The 12301-nt window shown below is 45.2% G+C and overlaps 1 protein-coding gene across 1 annotated transcript in view; it reads right to left on the bottom strand.

The window, feature by feature from the left end:
* The window catches only part of GNA14 (G protein subunit alpha 14), a 121439-nt gene extending 109707 nt beyond the window's left edge, over positions 1–11732 (bottom strand). Inside the window, exon 1 of the mRNA XM_087823185.1 lies at positions 11609–11732. Coding sequence (XP_087679311.1) covers positions 11609–11732 — 124 coding nt within the window. The remainder of the gene's footprint in view (positions 1–11608) is intronic.
* Positions 11733–12301: the final 569 nt, after the last annotated feature.

The following is a 12301-nucleotide window of genomic DNA, read 5'->3' on the forward strand; positions in this document are numbered from 1 at the left end:
TGAACATTAAAGGCTTAGGAAAACTAGATTTTTCAATGTTAATGAATTCAATATTACTTGAACCAAGCAGCTTCAAATGTATCTTTGCTCACAGAAAAGCCTCTATGGAATATCTGCAAACTCAGTTACAGAAAATACAGGAGAGCATGTCATATATCTCAATGCTGATGACTGTGCAAGGGTGAGGGACGCAGGTACAGCATTGCCCATATGCTGGCCAGTAACATCCTCACATTAGATTCCCCTCCCCATGTTATTACATTCTGACTTTCCTGCCTTAGAATTGCATATGCTTTGGAAAGAACTCCCAGACATATTGCTGAGTACTGAAAAGCTAAATGCAAAACAGAATGCATAATATTTTATTAGCTAGGATTCTAGTTTATCTGCTATTGACAAGGGTCCCCTCATTCCTAGTTCAGTGTTGATATGGGAGCTTCATGGAATCAGGGTCACAGGCCTTTCCTACTTTGCTGCTTTTACATCCTCAACATCTGACTTCCATCTCTTTGTAAAAGATGGTTGCTCTAGCTCCTGCCAACAAAGTCACATCCTTCTGTAGAAGGAAAGAAAGCCTCCTTTCCTTTTAAGGTCAAGACTCAGAAATTGCCTGTATTATTACAGGTTTACATCCCACGGGATGTAAGTTAGTCAAATGGCCACACCTAGCAGCAGGCAAACTGAGAAATATATAGTCATTAAGTGGTGTCCCTATGCCCAGAAAAAACTTCTAGTATTACAGGAGGAAAGAACAGATAGACAGGAGACTGCTAGCGGTCTCTGCTACAAATATGCCACATTTTAAGTAAAAAAATAATAATATATTAAGAATATTCATTTTTGTACATAAGAAAATCTGAAAGCTTAGGAAACAAGATGCATGAATTAAATCACAGATTCCAGAGCATCGGCCCACACTCCAATGTCAGTATGTAATGATATTTCATTAGTCCAAATGTGAAGGTTTAAAAAGAATAAACAGTCATAAAAGCACATTTATTCAATTTAAAGTGTTATCCTCTATTAAGAATAAGCCCTTTCTACTTTTTTGTGGTTAAAATATCCTTTCTTTTATGCAATAATGTTGATTCTAACTGGCAATATATTTGTTCATTCAGAAATGTATAGTGTCCGGGTGTTTCAGAAACAAGATGCTAAGGACTCACTGGTTCTAAGAGTCCTCACGCTCATCAAATTTAGAGTCCAGCAGGGAAGACGGATAGTAAATACAGTATCAGAAGGAGAGTTTCAAGCTAGGATAAGCACTATTTAAAAAACAACAACGTAGGAACAGGCTATGGGAGAATATTCTGGGGAGACTTTGAACTGGGGAGTCAGGAATGTGTGGGAAGCAGGAATATTTAAGATACATTCTGCAAATGAGTAGCAGTTAGTTAGGACTAGCAAGGAAGCGTGTGTGGGAAGATGGATCGGCATGTGCAGAGGCCTAATGAGGAAGTTTGGCCCAGTGAAAGTCCTCAAAGTCCCTGTGGCCAGAAATGAGTGATCACGGAATAAGGCAGGGGGTGGTGGGGGACAGACAGAGGGTCCCACAGGCCATGCACAGATTTTAGATTTACACCAAAGGGCAATGAGAAGACATAAAAAGGTTTTGAGCAGGAAAATAATCAGATTTACATTTTTAAATTATCGCTCTGGCTGTAGTGTGGAGAATGGACTCAAGGCTAGGGAGTGGTGAATGATGGAGTAATCCAGACAAGAGATAGGAAGAAAGAAAAATGGCAAATAGGATGGCAAGAATTGGGCACAGCAGGGATTTGGCCTCTGGGGGGAGATTCTGGTGAGATATGGGCTTTGGAAGACAGAAGCAAGACTATGATTATATGTGGAGCACATAATGTCTTATCGCTTCAAATATCCCTACTTAGTGCAAGATAAGATTATTATTTCTGTTAGCTGCACAGAAAGAGGCCGATTTCATATGCATTTTACTCAGGTAGTATGGCTCTTAACACACCAAAGTAGGTCTTAAACTTTAGGGGAGTTAAGTCCTTGCAATTACTGATTCCCCTTTAGAGCTACCAAATTTCTTATTCATAAAATTAAGTGTGCAATGGGCCTCTAAAGTCAAGAGGTCTAATGCCTTTATTTTACAGACAGAGCTATACATATTGAGAAAAGTTCCATAAAGACCAGGAGGAGTTATCATTGTTTTCAAATTATTTTGGAATAAAGCAGTAGGGAAGAATAATAGCTTCTCAACTGTAGTTCCAGTTACACATCTAAATTTTATCCTGCACAGTTATGAGGAAAAGTCGTTACGGGGGTACAATGACTATTTTCCAGATATCATTTCAGTCCTGGGACCCAGGCTCAATTTGCATATTTTGAGACCACTAATCTAGGTAATAAATATATATTCAAAATGAGTACTTAGCCAAGATAGTCGACATTTTTAAAAAAATCAATCCTGGGATTCTCTAATTTGTCTTTCTTAAAGAAGCAGCCTAGGCCTATCTTTTTCATGAACTTTCCTGGACCACCCCCAAACAACAGAGATCTCCACCTCCTCCAAGAAATTCTTCATACTTCTCATCCAGTATTTCATGTAAACTAAATAAAGAATCACACATATGTTCATTCAGCCAGTATCTGAGCTTAGCTTGGTGCTCAACTCTGTGGGATCAATGGTGAGCAAAGCCTTCATGGAGTTCAAGGTCTCAAGTGAAATTCTTCCTAAACTTATCTATTGCCTGGATGTGGCCCATCCACAGTTATGCAGACATGGGAGCTCTCACAACATTTGGTTGCTCTTTTTTCTTAACCTTTTTTGTATATGACAGTCTAATCTAGGAAGCAACCCTTTTCAAAATTTCATATAATAACTCAAAATAAAGCCCTGTGGGCTAAAGGCAATACAAAGAGGTTTCTTCCCTAATCTAACTGCAGCATGAAAATTGGTTTCATGGATTAAATACAATATTAATAACTGGAAGAGTTTTGCTTTATTTTAAATTTGTACTATCTAATTAGGGGGAAAAAGGAGAAATAAATTACCTATATCCTTGATTCCAAGATTTATTACCACACAAGTGAACATTTTTAAGGTTGAAATGCCTTTGCATTGAAGTGTACATTTACTATGGTGGTGGTTGTTCTCCTGAAAAAGCTGTTTTCAAATCAATGGCAAGTCTTACAATCAGTGTTGCTTTAGAAACAACCAAATTCAACATGAAGATTTAGAGTGACTTATTGCAAGGATGGGTTGGCAACTTAGAGACTGGACTTCTAGCCTTGGTTCTGCTGCCAATCGGCTCCTGACCACCAAGCCGTGTGACATCTGCTGAGTCACTTGACTCCTCTGGACCTTTTCCACCCCATCTATAAAATGCAGTTTTGCACTTGTGTTCCTCAAACTGTCTCTGGTAAGGGATGAGTTTTTAGAACTTTCCCCTCAGTTGCAGACTGATACATTTATAAAATACAATAAAAATACCCTTCAGTGGCACAGCAATTTGCTGTGAAAGTTTCCAGATGCTTACTCTCAATTTCTGTGCTTGTCATGTGTGAACAGACTGGCCTGGGCCCATTTGGAGTGGCACTGACTTAGACTACTACTAGGATTTAGACTGCTTTGTAGATTAGATGATGATTCTGCAAATTTTTCCATCTTCTTTTATTTGAGTTTGTTCAGTAATACAATTAGCTTATATTTCCCATTTACCTAGCAGCTGAGCAAGAGAAACAAAAATTCTGGGAATGAGTTATTCAAAAGGAGGGTGTTATTTATGGCAGGTTTGAGAGGGCAGTGGCATAGTTAATCCATTTGTGGGTCACTGACAACTAACAATACAGAAGACACCCTTCAGGAAGAATAGTAAAAGATAAGTGTTCTCTTTTTCCATTATTCATTTTTTTTAAAAAAAAGGTAAAAAAAAAAAAAGATTTACCAGTTACTTAAAAAAAAACTTGGCAACCAGGAATATTACCCTTTAGATGGAAATACCAGCCAATGTTTCATGGAGGGTGAATTTTTCAAGAGAAGACTGATATACGGGAGCTCGTACTAGAATATGCTTCCTCTGCACCACTTAGTTCAGGATAGAAAGATAACTGCTTAATGGTTATTTGCCACAAAGCCATTGCAATTTAAGGAGCATAACTTTTTGAGTAGAGCATCAAAGTGCGAGAGTGCACGCAAGCGTGACCACTCTGCTTTTGTAAGGACTCTGGCCACAGTAAATTGTACGTATGTGCTTGCTCTTCCTCTTTGCCCACCAATTTGGGGTCAAGGTTAAAAGACCCCTACAAATTACCCAGCTCAGATTCTAAAGACCCTTCATCAAGTTCATGGGGAGAATGCTTCAACTTTAAGAAACAGAGCATTCCCTAGGCAGGTCAGTCCCCAGGGCCTCCTGGGTAACTGCTGGAAGACAAGGATGTCTGCCTGAGGGCCTAGAGTGACAATCAGAGGCTGCCCAGTCCTGAGCTCCAGGCCATTGTTATCAGACGGAGTGTGTTCTCAACCTGAGCATGTGTCAGGATCACCTGCAGGGCTTGTTAATACAGACTGCTGGCCCCATTCCAGAATTTCTGATTCAGAGGGCTGGGGAGTTTGCCTTTCTAACAAGTTCCTGGGAGATGCTGATGCTACTGGTCCTAGAAACACACTTTGAGAACCACTGGTATAGCACAGCCGATGATAGAATGGGGTAGGACCTCAGAAATCACTGAATCCAAGCCTCTCATTGTAAAAGTGAGGACCCTGGGGCTCAAGGGAAATGTCTTGTCATTTACCTAGTACTCAGAGGCTCCCCCCACCGCCTCACACACACACCAAAAAAAGAAACTCAAGTCTCGAGAGCCTTAATACACTTGCTCACTTCATGATTCTGTTATGGCCACACACTAGGCCCCTAATCTCTGAGAAGGGGTCGCCAGCAGAGACTTCATGCTGTTGACCCTCCTGCCCACATGTCCTCTGGGAACTCGACGTGCTAGTTCTATCAGTGTAATAGTAGGTAGGTGTCCTGAACCCAGATGAGGGGTTGGCAGGGCAATGGGAACTAACTACTCACCTAGACTTTAAACCCAGAGAACATGTTCTCACCACTATGCCATGCTGCTCTCCCCCAGCTTCCTGCCAGCTGGGCACAATCAGATGGTCTGAGATTGTGAAAAGTGACACCAGGATGCAGGAGATGGTCAGCGTATTCGCAGCTCTGCTATGGAGGTGAGCGTCCAGCACAGCTCAGTGACTCAGGGGGAGCAGAGTCACTGGCTGTGTGCTGGCAGTCTGGTCTGATACCAGTGTCAAGACTCCCTTGGATCCTGCCCTTTGGCAGAGCCTGCTCTGCAATTCCCATCGATTCTGTGTGCTTCCTGCTTCCGCTCCAATAAATTATTCTTCTGCTTAAATGGTCTGCAACCAAGAACCCTGGCCAACATGATAGCCCATTAATTTCCTCATCAGCAGAGAGCCAACTGCTCACAGCGGAAGTTGGGGTTCCCGCAGAGGCTCCTGCACAGACTTCTGCCTTTAGAGCTCTTAGATTTCCACTGATGCACTTCCATTCCTTTGACAGTGTTTGCAGCAGGCTACTGACTCGCAGGGAAGCCCACCCCAGGCCATGTCTGTGATGGATGTCTCTCGGCCAGAAGTGACTGACCCAGGAGTTCACCCTGATCCACAGCAGGCCTCAGACTTGCACAGGGGAAGGAAGGCCCAGAGGGCCCTCAAGCTTGGAAACAGTGGAGCCAAGTCATGCTGATGGCTGTGCCCCAGAACTGCCCTGCCATTTGCTCTTTCCCAGTCTTTATTACTCAGTTCCTTTCATTTCATGAGATGCCCTGGTGAGAGCCCTTCCAATAAAGTCCCCTTTGGTCTGAATTCCAACCTCTGTCTTTAGTAACATAATAGCTTTTTGACACTGACTCACTGAAAACCTCTCTCTCTTTCTCTGCCTTCTCAATCTGGTTGCCTCTCTCCCTGCAGCCCCACACATGCGGGTTCTTACAAGGTAAGCTTTTCTCTTGTGATTCAGGTATCATGGGAAAAGAGAAAACAAAAGGTGATCTAGACTAGAAGGCATCTTTAAAAAAGAAAAAGAACATCTTGAATGTTAAGACGTATTTTTACATTGCTCTTTAGCCAACTCACTGTCAGATTTTTTCATTTCAGCTCTGTTCACAGTCTCAAAACTTTCATCCTCTGACTCCATGCTTCAGAATGTGGTTTTTCAGGTACTAGATACTGAGCATTGATTTGAATTAGTGGACTTGATATCTTTGTTCAAGTGGCTTAAGCATCGTAAAAGAAAAGGTGAAGTTCTCTACTAAAAGAACCAAGGCCCTGCAGAGAAACAGCTAATTCCTGGGCTGGGAAGGTTGATATAAGATGAGCCTGGAGTTATTTCTGAAAGTAAGAAAGTGCTCAAAGAAATGATGGAGGCATGTGACAATGACAAAGGGACCAGCTTGAAGGGGATTTCATTGTGCAAATAGAGTATATTTGAGCACAAAATGATTAAAAACAGTAATGAAGTAAAAAAACATTGGTTAAAAACAACACCCTAGGGATTAATGAGTTTGTATGGATTATAAACAAACAAATAAATAGCAAAAGGAAGGTTGTTACAGGGCCAATTGGTAAATGTGGGGGTAGTGCTGGAGTTGGGAAATCATCATTTACTAGCCATCAAGTTACAGATTGGATCAGGACAAAATCTAGAGGGATATTTTGATGAGCAGAATATTTGCATGGCCTGAGGAACTATCTCCCCCAAAATTGTTAGACAGTGGAGAAAACAAGCAGGTGATCAAACTAAATATCACCAATGAGGGACAGACAGACATGGGGTGCCTCTAGAGGTGACCCCCTGGGAAGGACATACATCACCTACCTATAATTCCAGCCCAGAATGTACAGTTGGTATCTCTAGTTATAAGAAAATCATCAGACAAACCCCAAATGAGGAACGTTCTACTAAAAAGGGAGAGGGTTTAACTGAGGGGGGCAAAAGAAACAGGAAGAGGGGACTATATTCTCCAAAAATGTAAAGTCAAAAAAGCAATGCCAGCCTGTGGAAATGTTCCAGATTAGAAAAAACTTAAAGAATATAAAGAAAAACCCTTTTAAAGAATATATGAGAACTGATATGTATAATTTACCCTCAAACATTTCAGAAAAACTGAAGGGAACAAATGAGAAAGAAAATGGGGTAAAATTTCAATAATGGGTCGACTGGGGAATAGGTATACCTGGGGGTTTTTTGTATTATTTGTATTCTTACTAATTGTTTCCAAATTTTAAAAAATGTTTTAATGATTTGCGGAAAGGAGGTTAACTACAGAGGGGCACAGAGAAGTTTTGGGCATGACGGAGATGTTTTATATCATGATTGTGCTGATGCTCATACAACCATTCACATTTGTCAAAACACATCTAGCTGCCCACTTAAAATGGTGACTTTTATTGTATGTAAGTCATACCTCCACGCACCTTATTTGAAAAGGTACAAAGGGTAAAAGTCCGTAAAAGGCAGAAAGAAGAGGGAGGCCTTGCCTTTGCCTCCTGAGGGGCTCCAGGGACGGCTGTGTCACGGTGGGAGCAGGCCGCCTGGTGAGGCGGGCTTACTGCACCAGCACGGACATGGGCCACGGATCAAGTCTCATGGCCCCCCTTTCGGAAGCACATCGTGGCACAAAACATTAAGCATTTCTGGATTAACATTTATTTTGTAGTGAACATAACAGTCACATAAGTGGCTAAGATAAAACACCAAAACTCAATGAAACCTGCCCCCGAGGGGTCCTTCGTATTATCCCAGATCCTGAGAACAGCACTTACTGTCCTCACAAGTTTCTCCGGTAGGCAGGGAGCAGCCCGCATGTGGATGGCCTCAGCATCCTCCCCCCATCTCTAAGCCCCTTCTCAGAGGACCCCTCCCTGCCCCTGTCACGCCTTGTCGTCCCCTGTCAGCGGTTACGACCACCTTCCTCATGGCAGCTACCTGTGGAAAAGCAGCTCCCACTCAGCGTGGAAACGATCCTCAGCTCCGCGCACCATGTGTTTGGATTAAACTAAGTGAGAAGGGAGGAACGTGGGCACACCGACCATTTTGTGCCTTTTCTTCTTCACAGAACCAGAAAATTCTGTCACCTTCTACTGAGAAACCCATACTCTCTACGCCATTTCCTCTAACAGGCTTCCAGCCCAGAAACATGACAGCTCTAAAAGGGGATTCTGTTGTAATCAATGCAATAAAACTTCCTTGGGCTCAGATTTTCAACTTTGGTACAAGGAGAAAAAATGACTTTAAAATGAGCATATGGCCCTGGCCAGGGTGGCTCAGCTGGTTGGTGGTGGCAGGTTCAGTCTTGGTCAGTCTTGTGCAGGAAGCAACTGATCAATGATTCTCTCTCTCTCTCTCTCTGCCACTCTCTAAAATCAAATTTTTTAAAAAATTGCTGTTTAAAAAAAAAAAAAAAAGAGCTTATAGCTCAAAAACACAGTGAGAAAGACTCAAAGCAAGACATTTTGGTCAAAGTACTACCAGGACTATTTAGACAAACTGCTATGCTACCTACAACTGAACAACTAAAATGGAAAGTGACACCTCTCTGGTGCTTAAAAATGCTCAAAAATGGACCAATGATAGCTGACGCTTACCAAGCACTCATTGCCAGACAAGGCCGAGAGAAGCTAGTCCACAGCTAAGGGGAGAGCCAAGGTCTGAACACAAACAGTATGGCCTAGGAACCTCCATTTTTAACTCTTATACCAACAAAAGTTCAATTCCAATTCCCCAGTAAATGTTCCTTCCAGACAGTTCCAACAGGTCTGCATCCAAAATTAAGATTCAACCTAATTAACATTCACCAAGCCTCATTTAATACTTAAAAAAAAAAAAAAATCATTAAGAGATCACATTTCTCCCCATTTTATTTCTATTGCCCACACACTCTCCTTACACTGACGAGTACTTATCGGGGTTCTTATCGGAACTACTTTTTGTCCTACTTTCATCTGAGGCACTGATAAGGATTTTCTTTCTGCTGGAGTGGAGAACCTTCTTTATTTCCAACTTCATTCCTCTGAGAGAGCATTACGCTGACATCTCGCGATTACTAGCCCTAACCAGACAGCAGCTTTTATCTTTCCTACGGACACTGGCCCACACTTTCATTAAGCACAAACAGGATATGCACTGAACCATCAGATGCACTTCAGAAACATCCTCAGCTTGTATTATTGCAAAAGTATGCTTCCTTGTGGAAGAGTTGGTGACTCTGCAGGTCAGTCCACACTCCACACTGGATCCTAAGCTTCCATTTGCAAAGTGGAGCTTTCACCTGAGGCATCTGAGCAGTGGATCATCTAATTCACACACTACAGAGACTCAGGTGAATGAACTTTGCACTCAAACTGCCTGACTTCAGACAAAACAGCATGGATCCTTCCCTGCCTCCTGTATTTTCTGAGTCATTGATTCCTCCTTTATTTTGAGAAAAAATAGAAGTGTGCACTACTCCCTTAAAGACTGAAAGAAATCAGAGGTTTTGAAGTCCATCCTTTGGGAGTTTCTGGGCAGCTCCATCTCATTTGGGAACTATTTCTAGCCATTTCTGAGTGACTGGCACTGACTCAAGGAGGTAGTCACAGCAGTCCTGCTTGAAGGGGACAGGAAAAGGGTTGGGGCAAGGACCTGGGGAGATGAAGGATTCTAGTCACCAGTATTAAATTTGACTTCCAGGGCAAATGATTTATCTGCAAACATTCCTTCCCTGGTTTGAGTATAAAATGCAAGCATTTTCCTTCAAACAAATAGGCTTAGTGCCAGTACAGTACAGCTCAGCTTACCACTTCATTTTTCATATAAGAGCCAGCATTTTCCAAGCTCCTAGTGTATTCCAGGCACTGTACTTCATACACTAACACACATCAAAATACATCAAAATGAAAGAGGGTTCAGCCTGTCCTTGACCAGAAAAAGTATGTAGCTAACACCAGCCCGCCCCTATCATCTATAGGGCCTGGGGCAAGAGTACAAATGGAGGCTCTCATAATTATCACTAAAGTGCTGATCAAGCTAGCAAACTGTCACACCTTGACAAATCCAGCTTTACAACCACTTGGAGTCCAGGTATAATTTAGAATTCTCAGACCCCTCCAAGTTCCAGGACAGGCTTGAAAGAGCAATGCTTCCCAAATAACAGATGTCTTCCCTTCCCCATCCAGGGAGGCCTCTGGGACATACCTGTGGACCCTCAGCCCACATTGCCGGCTATTCCACAACCTGCACAGCTGCCCTGTTGGACACTCCTCAGGGATGGAGTCTGCCTTCTCTGCTTGCAAAGGCCCCGCAAGCAAGCTTGGGGGCTTTGGGCAAAGATTTCATGGGTGTCTGGGGCATGAAGGTCAGTGGGGGCTCTAGGTGGGCAGCCTACTTCACCTGCAGACACTTAGCTCAGTGGGGAGGGGCACAGCCTGGGAAAGGTCAGACCCTGCCCACCAAAACGCTGGGGAATAAGTGTAAGGGGTTTTCCTTGCCTAGGTCGCAGGCAAGGCTGACTAAAAGCCTTCTCTATTTTATTCTAACTAGACCAACTTTTCTTTCCTTAACACTTTCTAGGAGGGAGACTCCTTGTATCAAAGACAAGACCAAAAAAACAAAAACAAAAACAAAAACCTGGTATAAGAGAGAATTCCTGTCTGGAAGGGATGAAAAAAAAAAGTTGAAGTACTTGCAGCTGCTCCAGAGGGATCTGACAGCAGATATACTGGTCTGAAAGCAAGAAAAGGTAAATATTCCTCAAAGAGCAAATGTATTGAACAGGGTTCTAGAAAGTCAGAAAGGTGGGCCCTAAGGCATAAATGGGGCAACCTTAAACGTTTCTTTCTGTTTTTGAAAATGTGTCCTACCTAGAGCAAGGAGACAAAAAGAGCCAGAATCCTAGGAACCTGAGTCAGCTGGGGAGGGGAGTTTTGGGTCTGTTGCAAACAGAGAGGCCTCCCAGAGAGAGCCAGGATTGCCAAGTGGAGGGAGGGGGGTCACAGGTCGAGGAGTGGCCAGGACCTGGGCTTCACCCCCACGACTGACCTGGTATCTCCTTTGCCTTTTCTTGGTCAAGTCTAATTCGCCCACTTTCTGGGCCTCCATTTTTAATTCTCTAAAATGGGGATATAGTACCTGCCCGCATCACTCTGCGGTGACGCCCGTAAGAACTTAGCACAGTCCTGCACTTGGTAAGCACTCCGGCAACGGTACTTATTTAGAACTGAGAGTGCAGGGGCCAGGGCTAGAGTGAACCCAAGATGTGGATCAGGCAGCTCCCCGCCACAGCTCCGGCCCGAACATCCAAGGTGGGGTTCTGCGGGATCCGCGTGCGCGGGGGGCGAGGGGTGGGAGGTCGAGGCTTAGGGACAGAGGCTAACCAGAGCAGCTGGGGAAGGCACACAGAGGTCAAGTGTTCCGTCTCGACCCTGTTGGGGGGCAGTCGGGAGTCGTCCAAATGGAGGTGCCGAGAACTGGCGTCTAAGACATCTGCAAACCCCGGGCCTGGAGGGAGCTGCGGGGCGCCCGCTCGGCTCCAGGCCCGGCGGGGACCCCGGCTGGGCCGCGGCTGGAGGGCGGGGGTCACTCACCCAGCAGCAGCAGCTTGAGCTCGCGGCGCGCGTCCTTCTTGTCCCGGCGGAGCTGCCGCTCGATCTCCGCGCTGATGCGCTGCGACTCCTTCTCCTCGGCCGACAGGCAGCAGCAGCCGGCCATGGTGCGCGCCCCCGACGGCGCGAAGCGGCCCGAGCGCCCCGGTCCCCGCGCCGGGCGCACCCGCGACGGGCACCGGCTTGCAGGAAAAAGGCGGGGGCCGACTTGGGTTTCCGAGTCAGAGGGAAACCTGGACCTCTCGGGTTTAATCCCTCCTCGCGGGTGGGCTCCGAGGCGGGGGTGGGTCCCGAGCACGGGGACCTACCGAGTGCCCCCGGGATCCGGGCTCCCGCAGCCCGCGCTCGCTCCGGCGGGACGAGGCGAGCGGAGCTCAGCGGCGGGCGTGGCGGGCCCGCGGAAGATGCGCACACCTTGGTCAGGGAGTCGGGCACCAGTCAGGGGGCGCAGACGGCACGGAGACAGGTGGGGCGTCGGTGCCCGGGGGAGAGCGGACTCTCCCGGGGCTGGGGGTGTCCCAGGAAGGCTGCAGGCACGGCGTCGGTTAGAAGTAAAGATCCTGGCTGTCCCTGGCCTGGAGAGTTCTGAAAACCTCAGCAGTGACCGCAGACTAAGACCAAGTGCAAAGGTCCCTGCTGGCGCAAGTGCCCGCCAGGAGGAGGCGGAGCGTCTCG

This window comes from Miniopterus natalensis, chromosome 12 (assembly GCF_054644295.1).
Source record: "Miniopterus natalensis isolate mMinNat1 chromosome 12, mMinNat1.hap1, whole genome shotgun sequence".
NCBI classification, from domain to species: Eukaryota; Metazoa; Chordata; class Mammalia; order Chiroptera; family Miniopteridae; genus Miniopterus; species Miniopterus natalensis.